At 50.4% G+C, this 19,601-nt stretch overlaps 1 protein-coding gene across 1 annotated transcript; it reads left to right on the forward strand.

The window, feature by feature from the left end:
• Window positions 1-9,516: 9,516 nt before the first annotated feature.
• On the forward strand, window positions 9,517-10,804 carry FOXE3 (forkhead box E3). The gene has a single exon (XM_027649287.1). The coding sequence runs from the start codon at window positions 9,517-9,519 to the stop codon at window positions 10,678-10,680; it is 1,164 nt and encodes a 387-aa protein (XP_027505088.1). The 3' UTR covers window positions 10,681-10,804.
• The last annotated feature ends 8,797 nt before the right edge of the window (window positions 10,805-19,601 follow it).

Raw genomic sequence — 19,601 nt, forward strand, 5'->3', positions numbered from 1 at the left:
TTTGCCTGGGATGTTCAGGGGTTTAAGAGTGACCTGCTCACAGTCAGGGCACTAAACATCAGATTTTCCTACAGATAGGGGTGTAAAAATCCCACACTTGTCCAAAGCTGTTAGCATCTGACTTGAAGGTTGGGCTGTCTTAGTCACTCGCTGCTCTTTATGAAATTTCGGCTGGCAGGAACTGCCTGGCTGAAAGCTTTGTGTTTTGGGAGACATGGAGATATTGGGGCATAATTAAAACTTGAGTCAATCAGTGACACGTGAAGCCCGGGGCCAGTGGTGATGTGACTGATGTTCTCTGCTCTGCCACTGTTGGTGTAGCTGGCAGTGGTACCTCGCCGTGTTTTTCTGTTGCTTCCCAGAGTCCTGGTCCAGGAGGTTGGGTGTGATTCAGTAAATGGTGCTGACATCAGGCACCCATGCTCTTCAAGTACTGTTTTAGGTGGGCAGGTTAATGAGTTAACCCTTGCAACACACCTCTGAGACAGGTGATGAACATTTATCTCTGTTTTCAGTATGGGGAGACTACAATAGGATGGTGAGAGCAGACACATCGTTCCACAGCACCAGCACATTTGGTGTAAATCCAACCTTTTCTTTTGTGTTTCTGACCCTTTATCTCGAGGTAACTCTACTGAGCAGATGGGTCAGCAGCTATTGGCTGGTAATGAGTGTTTAATGGATAATTATGCAAAGATGTCTCACATGAGAAATTACTTTCCATTGGTTTCCTATGTCCCAAGAATCTTTTCTGCCCTGCTGCTTCAATGGCCTGGAGTGGAGCTCCCCAGGTACATAAAGGGGATTATGACTTTGTGTCCATGTTGAGTCTCACCCTAGGAGGAAGGGTGTTGGACGTGCTGAGCACTGGTCTGGTTCTTCTGTCCAGATCAACAGATCAAAACACTGCTGAGAGCTGTAAAATCCACCTGAAATCTCCCTCACTCCAACAAGGAATTTGAAACTACCCTGTTCCACCACTGCCACATATGGGTAAATTGATTGTCTTGGCCTTTCCTAGGGTGTCCTGCCTTTCTGTTTGGGATTTTGATTGCTCTGTGGAGGACCTGGAGGACATTTGGTCTGTGTCAGAGTAGAGGTGGGACATAGTCAGCTCTCATCAAGCTCACAGGAATCACCTTGGCTGTGATGACCACAATAGCTGCTGTGGGGACATCCAGCGAAGGTCATTGCACGAGGGGAGAAATTGCTGTCACATACTCCTTTGCAGGGATGTTTGTGCAGCAATGCTCTGATGGTGATCAAGGGCACGAGGCTGCTCTCTTCCTGCACCTGTGGAATACATGGTGTGCAGGGCTCTGCTCTGGGTCCTGCATAGATCATCCCATGGCAGGCTTAAACTGGAGCCACCATTGCTGCAGCTTTCCCCTGGCACTGGTAGGAACGGGGGAGTTTCTTCACAAGCATCAACCTGAATAAGGCCTGTGAGACCCTCTGGGGCACTGAGTTTCTGTTTGCAGAGTGAGGTGCTTGCTGAGCAGGGTGTTGGCAGGTTTGTAATTTGAGTGTATGCAGGAGAAGCAGTGAAGAGGCAGAGCCTCCTTGCGAGTCCCGGTTCTGGCAGAGAGGAGGTACTGCCTGCTGTTGTGGCTTGCTTGTTCTGCCTGCTGAAGTCCCTCTCCACCCACATGGGAACACAATAATTAGGTTAATGAATTTTGATACAGTTATCCCAAGCCCAGCTCTTGGCTGGTGGCCCCATGACAGCAGTTGGCAATGGCTCCTGCTGACGAAGGGCGTGTGCTGCAATTTGCTCCCCGGGGAGGTTCTGGATTGGTCTTGGCTTTGGAGGAAAAGTGACTTCCTATCTCCAGAGGCCAAGGACCAGCTGGTGCTGACATCCCTTCTGTGAGGTCTGGGTTGTGTTCCTGGCAACTGATGATGGGGGACCTGTGACACCTCAGGCTCAGTTCTTAGGCCAGCCAAATTCTTGAGACTGGATTAAAAAGAGCGTTTTTTCCCTGTCTGCATTCTCTCTCCATCATCAGCAACACAGGATCTTCCTTTGACCTCTGGGGGTGCGCCTGAAAGATCAGGACAACAGTTTTCTTGTTGTCCTTTGCAATCTGGTTTCCTCAGTTGTGGTGTAAGGAGTAAAGAAACCAAAACAATTAAATGGGAATAAATCCTTCCCACTCTGAGAAATCTGTGATGAAAACACAAGGGCTGGCAGCTCTGGGAAGGAGGCCAACCTTGGTCCCCCAGGATGCTTACAGCACAGACATCTCACTGTTGAAATGTCCTTTCCTTCTCCTTTGCTCATCTTTTATCCTCTGGGATTATGTTGAAGGCTGGAGGCTGCATCTTGGCCCCTTTTCCCTAGGGGCAGACTAAGCAGTGGAAGAACAAGCTCATGGCAGACACCAGCCTCTGGATTTTGTGGGTCTACAAGGCAAAGCCATTAGGACTTGTTTGCAAACAGCTAATTCTGCCGTGGAAGCTGCTGAACCCCCCTGGTGTGACCTGGCATGCTGCTGGTTGCCCACCCTGGCACCTCTTTACCCCTTCATCCCTGCAGTTAGGTACCTACCTCAAATGCTCAATGTCCATGTGCTGTTCATCTGGGACTCGAGACAGTTCTTTTGGCTTCCACTCTGCCCAAACATGTTTGGGCCTCTTACAACTTCTTTTAGTTGCTGATGATTTTTTTCTTCAGGAACTTTATGGCAGGATGTAAGTTCCCAGTTCTTGTTGGTTTGAATGGAAGATGGGTTCCTAAGTTGCTCTTACAAACCTCTACCAGACTCTTTATGCTGTAAAAATGATGACCAGATCCTAGTGTGGGGTGTTTTTTTTTTCTTTCTTTCTTTTTTTGACCCACTCCCAGGCTTGGGCCAGGTTTTCTGTGTCTCTCTCTGCCTCAGTTTCGTTCCCTGGGGGGGGGGGACAAGCTGCCCACTTTTGATCTTTTAGTTCTGTGAAGATATGCCATGTTTGCTGAGAGGAAAGGAAAGGACAAGGCAGGAAAATTTTTGCAAGGTTTGTGCACTCCAAGTTGGCGTAAAGAAAATGGATAATATTGAATCACCTGATCATCTTCCAAAGAAGAGTGTGTAGTGCAGCAAACTGACTGAGAAAGGGAAAGAGCTGATGCTAAGTTTTGTCTCCTGACTTGTCTTGGGCCTGCGTAAATCTTTACTAAGCATCTGTATCTGCCCCTGTTACCTCCGAGAGACCTTCAGCTCTTGTTTTTTAGGTGATGATTTCATGCAATTTTGAGGAGGATTTCTTCCCATAGCACTAAGGGACACCACCTCCCTCCCAGCCTGGCTCCTATCGTGAAGCTCTGCTGATGTATTTCATTCAGCATTTATGCTGCAAGGACAAAGCATACACTTGGTCATCCCTGGGAGGGAAATCCTTCCCTTCTCCTGCCATCTCAGCATCTCAGGTCTCAGCCATATGTCACCGATGGCCTCCTCACCACTGACCCTTCTAAAGCCCATCAAATGGAGTGAGCAGAGAAAAAGGTGAGGCAACCCAGAAGTTCTGTCTGCAGTGGAAAAATAAGGATCTTCTGCACCTTTACCACGGGTTTTTCATTCAGAAAACTCCATCGGAGCCTGTTATTCACTCATTCCTGTTGACAAACTGCCCAGGACCTGGATGCTGCTGCCTGTCTTCATCAAACACTGCTGTGATATGGAGATTCCCATCTCAGCTGGGGGATTCCAGTGTCCACACCACTTCAGAACTGGCAGATGGAAATTAATTAACGGAACGTCTGTGGACCTCCAAAATAAAGAAATGCCCAGGCTGATTCTCCCAGCCCCAAAGTTGCCGTAGCCAGGGATGGTTTTGGCTGGGAGGAATGTGAGACAAATGCTGTGATTCATACTTGTCCAGTCTGATTTGAGTCTGAATCATCTCTCCCGCCTTCTCACGAGGAAATGATGGGATGAACACTGACCTGTCATAGCTGGAGACCCTTTTCCTGCACTTTGAAATCATTGCACAGAATCTCAGTCTTGGAGACAACTCTGTAGGCTAGTAAACAAGCATGTGGGCTAGGTGTGAGGAGCTCTGCTCTTCTTTCCCCCCAATCACCATCTCATGCTTTCAACTCTGCATCCCCCTCCATCCTTACCATTTCAGGAGGCTCTGTGTCCTACACAGACTCCATTCACCTGGTCCCACCAGCTCAAGGGATGCCCTGTACACCCTACTGATGTTACTGCTCCCGCTGCACCAACAGGAGGGGATTCCCAGAGGTGCCTGGCTAGGCTGGGGGGATTAAAGAGTCTTTGTTTCAGAAGTATTTTAAGTGGTGAGAAGAAAAACAACCTGCCAGCCAGGCTGCAGGCAGATCAGGCTGAAGGTACAAGACAGGAGGGAAATTTTTCATGACAGAGGTGTGCTCCTGGCCTGAGGGGAGGGAAAAGGCTATTATGGTCGGAGTGAATGAAATCAGTGCTGGCAGGAGCATTAAACAGAGGAAAAAGAGAGCAGGTAGTGAGCCAGCAAGGTGGGATTTTAACCATCTGCCTGGTCTTGTTACTGGTAGCTGAAAGAGACCAGCAAATCGACAAGGAAAGGGAAAGTTTTGCAGTGAAGTCCTTGCCTGGGAGCCCTGGTGTACAGCATCTGGGGCAGTTGGGCATCGTTTCCTTGATTTAATTACAAATCCAAGCCTCAGCAGGCTTTGGGGGCTGGCTGGAGCTCTGGTGGAGACAGGGTCTGGGCAGCAGAAAAGTCTCCTGCATGGCAGGTGGGAAGAACTGAGTGAAGGCAGAGCTTCCCAGCATGGAGAAGGCTTGGGATAATGTGTGGGGTCAGGGGGAGAGAAATAAGTGTGGCAATGCACAAAACACTCTGGACTGGTTTCACTGGAAAAAACCCTAGAACTTACCCACAAAGGTGAAAAATAGGTTACAAGTTTCTTTTTTTTTTGGCCTTTTCCCTGATGCTCCCCAGTTTTGGTAAATGCTTTACCTATCATTTTTGTGAAGAAATGATTTTGTCTGGACCTTACTGCACACTTGCCTACAAATACATAAGCGACTCAAACAGTTAGTTCTCAGGAAGAATTTATTTGCTTTGGTTATCAGTTTCCTGCATCTTGAAGAAATGGAACAGCTCAGGAAGGGTGTTTAACTGTGGCTCCTTTGACCCCAGGCAGTCATTGCCTGGTGTCCTGGGCTGCTTTTTGTGTGGCTGCTGATCCTATAGCTGAGCAGCGTGGTGGCCCCACTCCTGCACGTGTGCTAGTTGGGGTTACAAGCCACAGAGTCAACCCTTCAGGTCTACTGTTTTGCTTTCACTGCTGTCCTCCATCAGATGTTCCTCCTCTGAGAGGTTGCATCCCATGAGGGAGATGTCCCAGATGGAAAGGATTTCCCATACACACCCCTCAGCTGAAGTAACCTCATGCAAATATGTTGAGCTCTTACATAGCTCTTCTTGGGGGTGCCAAGCAATAGGACAAGAGGCTATGGGCAGAAAATGATGCCCAGGAAGTTCCACCTGAACGTTAGGAAGAACTTCTTTCCTGAGAGGTAACCACACACTGGAACAGGTTACTCAGAGTGAGTATGGAGTCTCCCTCACTGGAGACATTCAAGAACCATCTGGATGCAATCCTGTGCCATGTGCTCTGGGATGACCCTGCTTGAGCAGGGAGGTGGGATCAGGTGACCCACTGTGGTCCCTTCCAACCTGACCCATTCTGTGATTCTGGGGGTGATGTGATTCACCTTTTGGTGGCAAAGCCTTCCCACTGCACAGAGTAGCTGTGGGGGGAGGATCTCTCAAGGTTCTTCTGAGGGTCCCCATCTGGGAGGTTGGAGCATGGATGGATTCAGATAGTGATGCACGGAGTGTGGGAATGGGCTCGAGGAAGGTACTTGTACAGCTTTCAGCCAAGGAAGTCCCTGAATGTTTGGTTGTTAGTAAGTAGTGGTGTAATTCAGGGCCATGTTAAGAGCACTATCAGCAGGTGTTGTGTAATTGAAGCATCCTCCAGAGGTCACTGCTGGCTCTGAGGCTGGAGGATGCTTTGGAGTGCTTACTGTGGAAGTTCTTGGGAGAGGAACCAGAGAACTCCTCGCTCTCAAGGTTCTCACTCCCTCTTTTTCCTTGCACATTCCAAGGGAGACTGAATAACGGATGACTACTTTGTGGGTAAGGGGAGGGTTCTGGATACAGGGATGCTCCAAATGCAACCATGCCTGGTGCAGGCATCTAGGCTACTGTTTCACTCAGGACAGGAGAAACCCACTGGTCTCTCAGCAAAGCTGCATTAAAGATCATGAGCCTCCTACCCGGTTACCCCCATACTTCATGTGGTTTAGCAAGAGATTGTTTTGTTTTGGGGCAAGAAAATGCATATTTTTCTAACCCATGTCATTGCAAAGAGTAGCTTGGAAATGTGGCCTGGGTACCACTGGTGCAATACACACCTGGGTGCATGGGGGGTTTAAAACAGCAGCTCACTGAGGGTGCACAGCCTCGTTCCTCTGCAGTGAAGCAACTTCACCTGTGCTATAAAGTGATTTGTGTGTGCAACATTTCTAGAGGAGGCTGCAGTTCTAGTGCAAAACAGTTCAGGAGCTGGTGGTAAAAGAGCAGTTTAAATTGCTCTGTGTACTCAGTTAGGATGAACTGATGCAGAAGGCAGCAGTTGCTGGCAAAACTTACACTTGCTTAGTAAATGTGATTTATTCCCTTCTCATCACCTCACTTTAAACAGAGATCCAGATTGTGTTTGTTTGGTAGCCATCTTTATTATTGTCTTCCAATTTTTAATAATAGATCTGGGCCAGAGAGCACCCTGAGTGAGAAAGCATATGTGGGAATCAGAGTCTGTGTGTTTTGGCCTTCCTTATTCCATGGTAAAATGCAGTTTGTTTCCTGTCTGTGTGCTCCTGACCACCTCCATCCCGCTGTTTTATCCGTCTGTCAAAGCTACTTTGACATCTGGGTCTTAACCCACTGAAGTTGAGAGTAATTTGAATGGTCCAGTCAGCTTTAAAGTAACTACTCACCAGCTGGAGTCTCAGCCAACCCCCAGCCCGAGATGGGGCCAGGGCTTCTTCTCCCACTGTGTGTAAAATGACATGAGATCAGGGCCTCGGACTATAAACACTTAAAGCCCTTGGGTTTTCAGAGCCCATTGTCCAGATGAGATGTCTCTCCATTTGCTAGATCTGATCTCAGGTGCAGGCTGCTCCAGATCCAGCCATACTGCTGGGTTTTCTTTGCCAACTCTTTTTCTGTTGTTTAGACTTAAAAAAAAAAAAAAAAAAAGAAAAAAAAAGTGAGTGATAAGTAAGGGCTATTTGATATGATGGAGAAAAGCTGTTCCTCTTTTGCACTCCATAACCCTTTTCCCTCCCAAAACTATTCTTGCCAGATCAGAATATGTTACAATCCTCGCATCAACATGAAAATCTCGCCAGCTAATGTTTGCAAAGCTGAAGGTTTCCATCTTCCCTAGGGGGTTAATTTTCTTTGTGCATTCTGGAGTGATCTTTAGTGACTCCCTTCTTGGGCATCTGTCCTACCGTCCTCTCCAGTGAGTGGAAAAGTCAGATCCTCTGACTGAAATGAAACAGCTGCATTCAACACTTGCTTGATTTAAATGCACACTCCAGGAGAAATGCAAATCTTTCATTCTTTTTCCCTTGTTTCTCCCAAGGTGAACAAATAGTCCCAGCCGTGTCTTTGACTTGCTTTCCTCCCTGAAGGTCTGTGTCTTCTGTGGAGAAAGGTACCTTCCCCTAAGGCTGTGTTTCATCCTTTTTCACGTCCTCTCTGTCCTCCAGCCAGCACCTACACTCTTGTTGTTACCCTAATTTGGCAGAATGAAAACTGAGGCAATTTACTCCAACAGCACTGCTCTGTGTGAGAACAGGACTGGACTTGCCATGGCTCTGTCAGACCACAGTTCCCTGACTGAGCCCTGGAGAGTGGAAGAAGAGCCACAAATATCTGCAGGAAAAATAAAGCAAGGACAAAACCACATGCAGACACAAGAAGGGGAATGAGCGATGGTGGGAGATAATCTGAATGGTGAACTTAAAACCAGTAGGAAATGCTTAAAGAAAAGAGCTGAAGACTTTTCCAAAAGACTGGGTGACTTTTTAGTTTAAAGAGGAATGAAGGAGGATGGCATGACCCGATCAAGATCAGTTGCTTGCCTACCTGTGGAAAAAGGCTTTCATCATGCTTTGCTACTGGAAATACTTTCAACCAAGTTACAAAGTTGAAAGTTTCAATTTTTACTCCACGCACATATGAAGGGATCTGGCACTGCATTAATGGTGTAGACATTAGACATTCCCATCTGCCTTCTCACGACATCGACATGTAGCTAAGTATAAAGCTGTGATCTGGCTACAGGAATTCCCCCCTGCTTGTCCAGCCCACCCTTGTGCAGCAGCTCCCTTACCTGCTCTGGGCTGGGGTCTCCATGGGCATCTGGCTTAGAGGTGATGGTCGGCAGCAATGGGTGAGGATGGTGTGAAAGCTCCTGGCTTTTTTGTTGCCACTGAAGCAGCCAGCAGCCCCCAGCTCTGGTATCGGCACATGGATGAGGGAGGGGCTGTGGTTCTGCGCAGCCAGCTTGCTCTGGAGCGCAGGCTGAGAACTGAAGAGGTTTTCTCCAAAAAACAGTAGGGCATTCTGAGACCCGTGTCTTGCTTCAGACTGTCTGCAGTGATAAAGTGACTCCCACTTCCCCTGTCCAACCTCAAAGTGCCATCCCTCTCCTGCATCCCTTGCCCACCCTGCGGGAGGTACCTGCGGGCGGCCCTTGAGCTCTGGGGACCATTTCTCTTTCTCCCGGGAAAAAGAAAAAAACCTTTTCCCAGGATTTCCTTACCCAGGAGGTCTCACCAGGCTGCAAAGTAACTAAATCGAGGGGCTTGGTTTTGTGGAGAATCCCTGGCTGTTGCCGGCACTGACTTGGTGCCAACTCTGAGCGCTTTCCATAGGGAAAAAAGACAACGAAATCCAAGCGCGGGAGGGGTCCCGGCGGGAGGTTACCTGCTCTACTGCTGGGGGCTGGCGGCGGCACCAAACTCGCCCCGGGCTGGCCGTCGGGACTGGTTTTGTTTGGTTTTTCTCCTGGGAGGAAACACCTCTTCCGAGGAAAGCGAAGTGCCGCAGAGCAGGGCCGGGAGCAGGGCCGGCCCAGCTCTGGCCCCGGGACCCCTGGGGGAGGGACCGCTCGGGGGCACGGCTGCGGGACGAACCCCAGGAGAGGCTGGGGGATTTAGCCGTGGGAGTCGGGACCCCTCCCCGGGGACCTCCTCCTCCCGTCGGGGGAGAGGGGCCGGGCGGGCCGGCACCGCACGCCCCTCCGGGGGGGCGAACGCCCTATATATTGCCAAGCGGCTCGGGACCGACCTCCCCATCGCAGGGAGCTGCCGAGGCGCCAGCCCCTTTCCCCTTCCCCTCCCTCTCCCCCTTCCCCTCCCCTCGAGGGGGGGCTCTTTCTCCCGCCGCTCCCCCCCCATTCTCCGAGGAGGAGGAGGAGGAAGGTGAGGGCCGTATATGAACGCGGCCGGCTTCCCCTGCCTGCGAGGCATGTGCACGCTGCCGGCGCCCAGCCCCGCTGCCGCGGCCAGCCCCGGCTCCCCCGGGCCGCCCCGGGGGTCTCCGCAGGCGCCGCCGGTGAAGCCGGAGCCGCGGGGCGGAGGGGGCAGCCCTGCCCCGCCACCGCCGCCCCCCGAGGAGCCGCCGCCCCCCGCCGGGGGCCGCCGGAGGAAGCGGCCGGTGCAGCGGGGCAAACCCCCGTACTCCTACATCGCCCTCATCGCCATGGCCATCGCCAACGCCGCCGAGAGGAAGCTCACCTTGGGGGGCATCTACAAGTTCATCACCGAGCGCTTCCCCTTCTACCGGGAGAACCCAAAGAAGTGGCAGAACAGCATCCGCCACAACCTCACCCTCAACGACTGCTTCGTCAAGATCCCCCGGGAGCCCGGACACCCCGGCAAGGGCAACTACTGGACACTGGACCCGGCTGCAGAGGACATGTTTGACAACGGGAGCTTCCTGCGCCGGAGGAAGCGCTTCAAGCGCACCGACATCACCACCTACCCCGGCTACATGCAGAACTCCAGCGCCTTCACGCCCCCGCCCGCTGGCCGCCCCGCAGCACCCGCAGCACCCTACCCCAATGCCCTCTGCTCGCCTGGCTACGGCCCCCAGCTCTCCAGCACTGTCTTCCACCCCTATGCTGCCGGGGCAGCACCGCCGGCACAGCATCCCAGGATGTTCAGCATCGACAGTCTCATCAGCGGGCAGCAGGCCCTGCAGCCCTCACCACCCTCCGAGCTGGGCCACCCATCCCTGGGTTTGCCCGGAGCTGAGTTGGCTCCCGCCTGCTCCGCCAGCAGCTCCGAGCCTTCCTGTTTCCAGGCACAGCCCGTCAGCCCCGGCTTGTTGGGCCGGGCTGGCCCCAACACCCTGGCTTACCCCTATGCCGCCTCGCCCCCTCACCTGCCCGTGGCGCAGGGCAGCTACTCGCCCAGCAGCCCGCAGCTCTACGGGGCTCCCAACAGACTGGCCCTGCCGGCCATGCGGCCTCCGGCCTGCGCCGAGCACGGCGAGCAGCTCCTGGGGCTCTCTGCGTCGCCCCTCGGCCAGTTCGGCTCCAGCAACACCTACATGAGGCAGCCCAACTTCCCTGCTGGCCTGGAGCGGTACATGTGATGGGCTCGAGGGGGCTTGGCTGGACGTCCCCAGGCTCCCAGGAGCATCTCTGGACAAGCGGACTTCTCCCTGCTGTGGGGGCCGGCTGGGGTAGAGTCAGGGCTCCCTGGCCTCTGGCTGTGTGCGGACACAGGTGTGGGAGAACTCAACTCCTCTCCTTCTCAGCTTATTTTGGAGTGGAGGCAAGGTGATTTATTTTTTTGCCCCACCTCTGGCTGCATCTGCCAGGCAGGGCTCCCCGCACTTGCCCTTCTGCACAGCCTGGCCCCGGGGATGCCATCTGCAGCATTGCACCCCCAGGGTGAGGAGGAGCACAGCCAGGAGGTGGGTGCACAGTGTAAGGTGCAGGAACTCTCACAGACGGGCTTTCTCCTCTCTTCCTTGGGTGCCTCCTGTGTAACTGGAATGGAAGTTATCCAAAAATCCCACTAAACAAGTTCACTGGATTTGAAATGAATATTTAAGGTGTTTATCATTTTCTTTCCCTGTAGGAAAAGAAATCCCAACTTGACTATTTCTTTTTACTATTTTTAAACGTTACCTCTATTGTTAGAAAGGACTTTTTTAAAATAAAGCTTTTTCTTCCAACATGACCAGTGCTGCTGTTCCTCTGGCTCTGGATGGATTTTGGCAAGAGGAAATTATAGTCTTGTAACTGGTGGGAAACGGACTCGTGCTGCTGTTGTGACACTGCCACGTCTTACATTTTTAGTGACACTTTCCAAAGCTCTCTATTTTATTATGATTTTCTTAAAACTGACTGGTAACTCCTGTAAGGTTTGCCTATGCAGCTCTTACTGGACTTGATGATTTCCATTTGTGTACATGGAATGTGTCTTCCCTCCGAGGAACCCCTTGCAGATGAAATTCTGATTTAGCACATTGTGTTAGGAGATCGTATTTTTTCTTCCTAGCAACAAAATCAATTAAAATTCTAACCTGTTCACTGACCAGGCTGCTGCTATTTATTTACACGACTGCCAGCCAGACTGTCTCACCAGGTTTGAAGGCAGAATTCCCCATCGCCAGATTTAGATTTTTTTTTTTTAATTTAAACATCCTTTGGTGCCAAGCTAGGATTTCTCTCCTGTTTTTCAAGCGTGCACTCTGAAGCAGAGCAGTTTCTATAGTCCTTATTGCATCTTTCTCTCTAAGAAGGAGTTGGATGTTGGCTGAGCTTTGGTATAAAACAGCATCTTATTGCCCAGTGTTCTTATTGCACAAACGAAAGCTGGTGTACCTGTGGGTACGCAAGGAGTCAACTTTTGTCCACAGCTTGGGAGCCTGTGGCTTTTCATTCTTTCATTCTGTGTGCTTCATAGAAAAGGAGAGGGGGATTAATATGAGAGGGAAGGGAAGAAAATGCTTTTTCTTCTTGGCTTCCTTAAAATTTGGACTCCATCTGTCTCTAAAAACTGGCCTAGATCTGTTCTGCCTTCAGCTGAGTGCTGGGTGCTGAGTCTCCTCTCTGGCCCTTCCAGCTTGACCCTTGCAGCTTTCACTCTGGTCCCAGGAGCAGCTTCTGTGCCTTTACCTTAGTGATAACCCTGCTCAGAAAGGGTGTTATGAAAAAACTTATTCCTTGGAATACTTTGGCTCTTTTCAGAAGATCTCTACAGGCTGACATCCTCCATCTAATGGAAATTTGCAACATGCCATTCCTGCCTGTGACATTCTGTCTGCAGAGATGACTTAGAGGGATGCTGAAATATTCACTTGCAAGGACAGTCATCAGAAAGAACGTTTGTCATAGCTCACATTCATTCCCAGGGCCTGATCCTGCAATGTTTTGCTAACAAAAGAACTTTTGAACTCTTGCCTAAGTATCCAGGGTGTCAGGGCCAGACGTGTGCCTGAAGCGCTGGGTCTGCTGAGTGATGGGGCTGTGACTCTGCTGGCTTTGCACCATGAACAGGAGGGTTGCTGAAGTAGAGAAGAACCAGGTACTGGCATGAAAGAAAAAGAGTGTTGGATGGAGAGGGTGGGCAGGAGATGCCATGGTTCTGCCTGGGTGGGATGCACTGGGAAGAGTTAGCCAAGCTGTGACATCTCAAACTGGGCTGTGCCGGCTCCTCCCCAGCCACCCTGAAGACTTGCAGGAGCAGGGAGCTGGTGTCAGGGAGCTTTCCAAGTTTCTGGCATCTCTGGGTGTTAAGTACTGGTGAAGCCATGGGGGCTCAGGGTCCCTGAAGGGCTGGACTGTGGCTTGCTCCTGCCCCCGAGCTGCCTGTGCCTTCCTGCCACAGGGCTCTCCAGACAGTAGCACCCAGCTCGGGATCTAAGGATGTGTCTGCAAGAGACCCATCCCACCCCTGTGCTTGTGCAAGAGGGGTCTCTTCAGCCAAGGTGGCTCTGGTGTGAAGCAAGAGTCACCACAGTGGACTGAATCCCTGAAAACCTGGCTCAGAGAGAGCAGATGACCCAATTGCAGTGTGTTGGGACAAACCCCGACGTGCAGTGTTGGGTTGCCCATCTTCCCAGGTCGGGGTATATCCCTGTCTGCTAGACAGCCCCAGCCCAGAGGCCCCTGCAAGTATCAATAAACCACCTCACCATGGGCCTTACACTGCCAAACAGCTGAAAAATGGGAGAAACAACCCCCTTTTCTTCTTTTTCCTGTAAATATTAATCCTCACACACACAAAACGCTGGCAACTCATATTGTGATTGTCATTAAACTAATGCCTTAAGAGTGTCTTCTTGGTTAAGTTAATGTGTCCTAACCAGGCTTTTAAGCTTTCATTCAAAGCTTTGTTTACAGTTAGGGTGAATCTAGCAAATGAGTAGGATTAAGGTGTCATGTAAAGCATGAGCCTTGCTGGGACAGAGTAGTTTTAAGCTTTGTAAAGTTTATACCTGAGCCCTTCATCTGTTTTAGTGTCTTTTCGATGTCCCTGTGTAGTGAATAAGAGGGATTTGAATGAAGCAGGAGAAATTATCACCCAGATTTCAGTTGTGAAACCAAGTCTCCTTTGAAATCCTCCCCTCTTTATTTAGGGACTTTAGGGAATATTAAGTAATGACAGTTGTAACTATCTTGAGCTCACACAAAAGACAGATGCAAAACTTTTTATGCTTTCTAAGACTGTGGAATGAATGTCATCCTTCAGGGTGATGGCAAGAGGTACTCTGGACTTCCCGTGGTGGGGAGAGCCCTGTCTCGAGCCCCTGAGCTGCGCACATGGGAGGTGGAGTTGATCCCGAACACCAAAGAGATTTAGGTGGTTATCTGGGCTATCTTGTCTGACCTCTCAGGGAGTAACTCTTTGCAAATCAGGCTGATTTCAGATAACTCAGGCTGCACATTCAGAAACACATAGCCAAAATGAGCTGCCACTTCGAAAGGATGCTTGTTTTGCTCTGGGAAACACACTGGCTGCCCAGGGAGAACCAACTGAGCTGCTGCATCTGTCTGCATATGGCAGCATTCTGCATGTCTTGTGCTCATACCACCTTCCTGCTGCTTGCAACAGGTTCAAACAAGCAGTAAAAAATGCTCTTTCCATATTATATTCCCATGCTCTAAATAGTGTTTTCCATCCTGTTACAAACAGACACAGCATCAGCTGAAATTTTAGTTGAAACACATTTCCTGAAGAATTTATTAGTTCCTCTGGTAGAGTTGGATTTTGTCTGGATGCTGCCAGCTGTCCACTGGCAGTCCCAGTGCCGGAAATGTAACACCATTACTAGCTTTTATTCTATGCAATACTTTGCCCTTTGCAAATACATGGCTTGAAGACAGTCAGTGGTGTTTCTTTGAGGTCAAGACTGAATCAGTAAAGTAAGATGATGGTGGGGATATGGGCAGTGGGTGCAGTGGGACGGGCTGAGATTGGCTTTGCCAGGTAACAATGTGTTTTTAACAAATTATCATCTGGGAGTCAGCACTGCCCAAGCTCTGAGCTACATCTCGGGGTATCGATGGTCGGTCACCACCTCTGCTACATTATATTTTGGTCCTTTATATTTGGGTCGTTCATATTCGGGCAGGAGTAGGTGATGCAGCTGCTGTGTTTGTACAGAGCAAGAGCAACGCTGCGCTGCCCTCCGCCGCTTTGCCCCACGGGGGTAACAGCCCGGCATGGGGGGGTGGCAGGGGCGAGGTGGCCCGGAGTGACAGCCGGCGTGCTCAGGCCAACACTGACCTCCAGTGGAAAGCCCTGGGAAGCCGCTCCCGGCTCCCGGCGGGGGTGCTCAGCATGTACCGACAGCATCCCGACCTTTGGGGCCGTCCTGTTCATGGTTGGGGGTGAAGGGGGGGGAGGAACAGGACATCGGGGAAGGTTGGGGTACGGTTAGGATGAGGCGGTGAGGATTGTTCAGGGAGGGTCGTTATTAAACACAATGGATTAAAATAAATTAAATACAACCTCCAGGCTGGGAAATACCTAAGGCACTAGTTGCTGACCCAGGGAAGATTTCAGAGAGGAAGGGTTTCTCTGGCTATACCTTCTTTTACCGTTTTCCTAAGCTGTCAGTGGGGATAGGGTACAGGGTTGGGTTGTGCTGGCTGCCCCCTGCAGCTCTTCTCCCTAGAGTGAAAATAGGGAAATAAGTGGAAGCACAGTGAGAATCTGTGCCCTTCATGGAAGGTGAGGGGTTGGTGACAGATCACTTTGCTGCAGCAGCCAGCCTCGTTGGCAGCCTGGCTTTGTGTTTGAAACGTGCTGCACGGTGTGAGAATGGCAGAGCTGGGGACTGGCCTGACTCTAACAGCACCTGAGCTGCAAGGTTGCAGGCGGGCAGCAAAGAAGCAGAGCCTGAGCATTGACATGTAACACCTACAAGCTCTTGGGAGAGCATCTGGGGTCCAGTCATTTCACACTCTTTGTACTTTGCTGGAGTGGTTACACTGCAGCAGTTGGTTTTGTGCATGTATTGAATCAGCTGTGTTATCCCAGCACCAGCAAGCAGCCTTGGCTCGTGGCAGCTCAGTGTGCTGCATGGAGAAAGGATGCATCTGGGCCAGCTACATATGTGCCTGGGAAAAGTTCATTTTCCGTTTGCATCAGCAGTGCTGAGTCAAAGGCAACAGTGTATGACCTCTACAGAGAATGGGTCCAGTGGTTTCAGACATTTTGGGTGCTTTCCATCTGCGCCAGAGACATCTCATCTTGTTTTTAAAACTCCCCTGCTAACCAGGTGTTGGAAATCAAATCCAATCTATAGATCCATTTTCAGGAGGCTTTAAGTGACCTAACCTGGCTGGAGCAAATGGATCTCAAAAAGCACAAAAATTGTCCAAGCTCTCTGGTCACCCTGGCTCTTTGCTGAGAGCAGACCATGGATTTCAGCAGAGGAATTAGTTCACCAGTGCAGGCCAAGCCAACCCAGATATTGGTTATATCCTTTTCAGATGATCCCTGCTTGAAAGACAGGAGAGTGAGTAAAGCTAAGGGGTCTTTTCAGTTTCAGAAAGATGCTTATATGGAGCTATAACTCCCTCCCAAGAGCACCTCCATCCAGCAATTCCATAACAGAGATGAGTTTACCCATGGGAAATCAGAAGGCTTCTGAACCAATCTCACCTTTACCCTTGAGAAATCACAAGTTTTACCATCCCAAAGACACCACGAGGGAACGTTTTCCTGCCAGACCCCAAATGCATCCCAGCAGAGCTGCGCATTCCCTGTATTTTATGGAAGTGACAAAACTGGCCACTTGGTCAAGATGCCCTTACAAGTCACCACAGAAGTGATAGAAGCAGGGTATGGTTTTGGCTCCTGCACTGTAGCCAGCACCCACGAGGTGGCAGCCAGATGACACCCTGGCCAGACCTGCAGCCCACCTTCAACTCTCCTGCCCAGACCCCACCAGCTGCAGACCCTCTTCAAGCAACATTTACTCCTCCCTGGTTACTTATTGTTAGGTTTTCCATAGTGTTGGTTTAAGCACGTATCCATCTTCCCCCGACTTGAAGCCCTTTCTTTCCAGGCTGTCTGCTGCTTGGATTCTCCCCGAGCTGATGCTCACCCTCTAAGTATAATTACAATACAAAGTAGTTTCAGAATAGCGTGCAATAGTGGCTAATTATTTGGAACAATTATACATAACAAGGACAGAGCCAAGCAGCAAGAGGGCTTAATTGTCTGGCCAAGCATGAAATAGCACAGGATTATCGCTCACAGGGGGAGGGGAGGCAACAGAGGAGAATTGCCCCATAGAATAGGCAAGAATCCAGGCTGCTAGGGAAGACAAAGTTTATTGAAGAACTTGAAAATTCCCCGTTGAAGCATCTTCTGAGATGGCAGAGAAGACATGAAAAGGATAATGACCCAGAATATGGGCTTAAGGCACAAATCCCTACACTGACAGACTCCAGGCCTACAGCCGCTTAAGAACATGCTTACATTTTAAGCAGATGAATAGTCCCCTTTGACGGCTCACGTGCTTAGAGTTAAGCTCAGGCATAAGTGTTTGTAGGATTGGAGCCCAGATTTTTATTACAACTGGGCTCTTCTCAGTAATGACAGGAAATAAGAGACGTATAAACCACACAAGCTTCCAGGGGAGTGCCATGAAGCCCTTCACTCCGTGTGAGTGACAAGGACCCGTGGTGAGCTGTGGCAACATCCGTGCCTTCCTTCCCTGCCATGGAGCTGGGGGAGCAAACAACAACTGTGCAGGTGGTGGGAGCAGCATGTGCAAGCCATGGGTTAGGAGCTGAGCCTGAGAATCCACAGGTTGAAGGTGAGGAGGTTGCAAAATGCAGACAGGATCACCGTTAAAAGCAAAAATAAAAGTGCTGTGGGTGTTGCTGGAGTTCAGCCTTGCTTGGGACTACCTGACAGCAACATGCTGGGGAGCTTCTGAGATAATGGGGAAAGTAGGAATAATTTTCAATAAAAAAAAGTGGTGAAAATGTATGAAATAAAAATCCTGCAGAATATGAGCACATCAGTGCAATAACAGCTCCTATCCAAATATTCTCTGCTTAAGCGTGAACCTGCTTTTTGTGCAGAATAAGATTTCTCTCATGTGAGATCTTCCCTACTCTTTCCCCATCTCTGAAGGGTTTTTTTGCAAGGCTTCCTGTTTTCACAAAACAGCTACCTGCTGGGCAGTAGCACTTGTCCTTCTACTTGAACCTAGATCACTGTTTTTCAATTATCTTTAGGGCTGAAAGGATTTGGTTTTGTTAGTGGGACAAACAGCCGTGTGCTGGTGACTGCAGATGTGCTATTCACTGGTATTGGTGGTGGTAGGGAAGGTGGAAGGTGTGGGATATGGATGCTTCAGTGGGCTCAGTGACCCCAAGAGGGTATGAGACCTATGGCACCTGCCATCCCATGTGCTCCCATGTTGCATGTCCCAGACCTGCACCCATGTGTGAAGGTTTGGATGAGGGTACCCATCTTATGCAGCAGCATAAGAGAGCAGCTCAGCCTGGGAAGTAAGATTTTTCCTTAGGAAAAATGAGTGGACATGTGGATCTGTCCCACAGGAGGCCAACCCCCCCCACACACACACTGCTGGCTGTACTGTGCACACCCATAATAGTCCCATAAGTGCTCTCCAGGGTTGTGCTCCCTCCACAGGGAGGGAGCTACTGGAGGAGGAGGTGGCCCTACCACTGCCTCCTTTAGGAGACCTCACCTATGCCTCAGGCATCGGCACCCATGGTCCAGGACTGCTGCTAGCAGCCACTGGAGGGCATTATGTGATACATACAGCCTTCTTATCCGGCCATACGTGCCATCTCCTCACCTTTCTCCGGTGCCGATATGTGCTCTGGAAACACCCACATTGCCTTCTCCTCCTTTACACCCAAACACCCACACTGGGGGGCCTGGGCAGCTGACATCACCCATGGGGAAGGGTCAGGCCAGCCCATGCCACTGTGGGCTGGGATGTCCCTCAAGCGCTCAGTACCTTCCCAAGCCACCCCGATGCCTCGGCTCATCGCCAGTCAGCTGCAACACGCCTGTGCCGCGGCTCAGAGCAGCAGAGCACGGGTGGAGGATTTTCTCTGGAGCCAGAGGTTAATTATGCTTTATTGGATAATTTTCAGCTGCCAGTCCTGGCAATAAAGGGGATTTCCTCTAGATGGCACGCTTATCTCTGCACTGGGAAGGAAGCCCACCAGCCTGCTTCCCCCGCAGGACCCCAGCGATGTATTTTCAGGGAACAGATAACTTATATCCTCTTATATAATAATTTTAATGTTCAGTATCTAGACTATAAAAAAAGCCTGGGAAATGATAATAAGGAAAAGGCATTTTATATTGAGTGTTGTTGGGATCTGGTTAGCTGGGTGATGCTGAGTATCCACCTTGAAGAAATCAGGTCTTTCCAAGTAGCACATCAGCCTTTCCTTCGGCAGCCCTCAGTGTTGCTTCTTCCACCTGAGTGATCCAGTTTCCTCTTCCCAGCAAGAATAAGCAAAGGCTTACCTGCAGGAAGTGAAAGAAAGGGGGATGTGAGTGTATGTGAAGCCTCAACACCCCCAGAGTGGCTGGATTAATTTTAATCTGTGTGTTGACGGCCTTTCCCTCTCATGGCCCTGTGCAGCTCAGGGTAGCAATTTTTTCCAGTGGTTTGAAGAAAGGGACAGAAGTTCACACCAGTATGGAGACGCTGGGGATGTGTTTCTTGTGTGACCCTTTTACTTACTGTGTACTGCAGAGCACCTGTTTCACAGAGATGGAAAAGTGTCCCTTACAGCCACGTTGATGCTGCCACAAAGTCAGCCTGGGATGTGCCAAGGCTGCACGTCCCAATGTGCAAAGTAGGGATCAACTGTGGGTCCTGGACTTGAAGGAAGGAGCTGGTGGCATGTGGAAATGCCAAAGTTGGGCTAAGGGGTGAAGCTGTGACCTGGTGTAGATGCAGTGGAGGAATCAACATCCACAGCCATACACTGGTGGGGAAACAGAGCTGAGATTCACCCTTCTGTGAAGATTTAGCCCCAGAATGTT

The sequence above is a fragment of the Corapipo altera genome, unplaced genomic scaffold (genome assembly GCF_003945725.1).
Source record: "Corapipo altera isolate COAL_440 unplaced genomic scaffold, ASM394572v1 112, whole genome shotgun sequence".
Lineage (NCBI taxonomy): Eukaryota > Metazoa > Chordata > Aves > Passeriformes > Pipridae > Corapipo > Corapipo altera.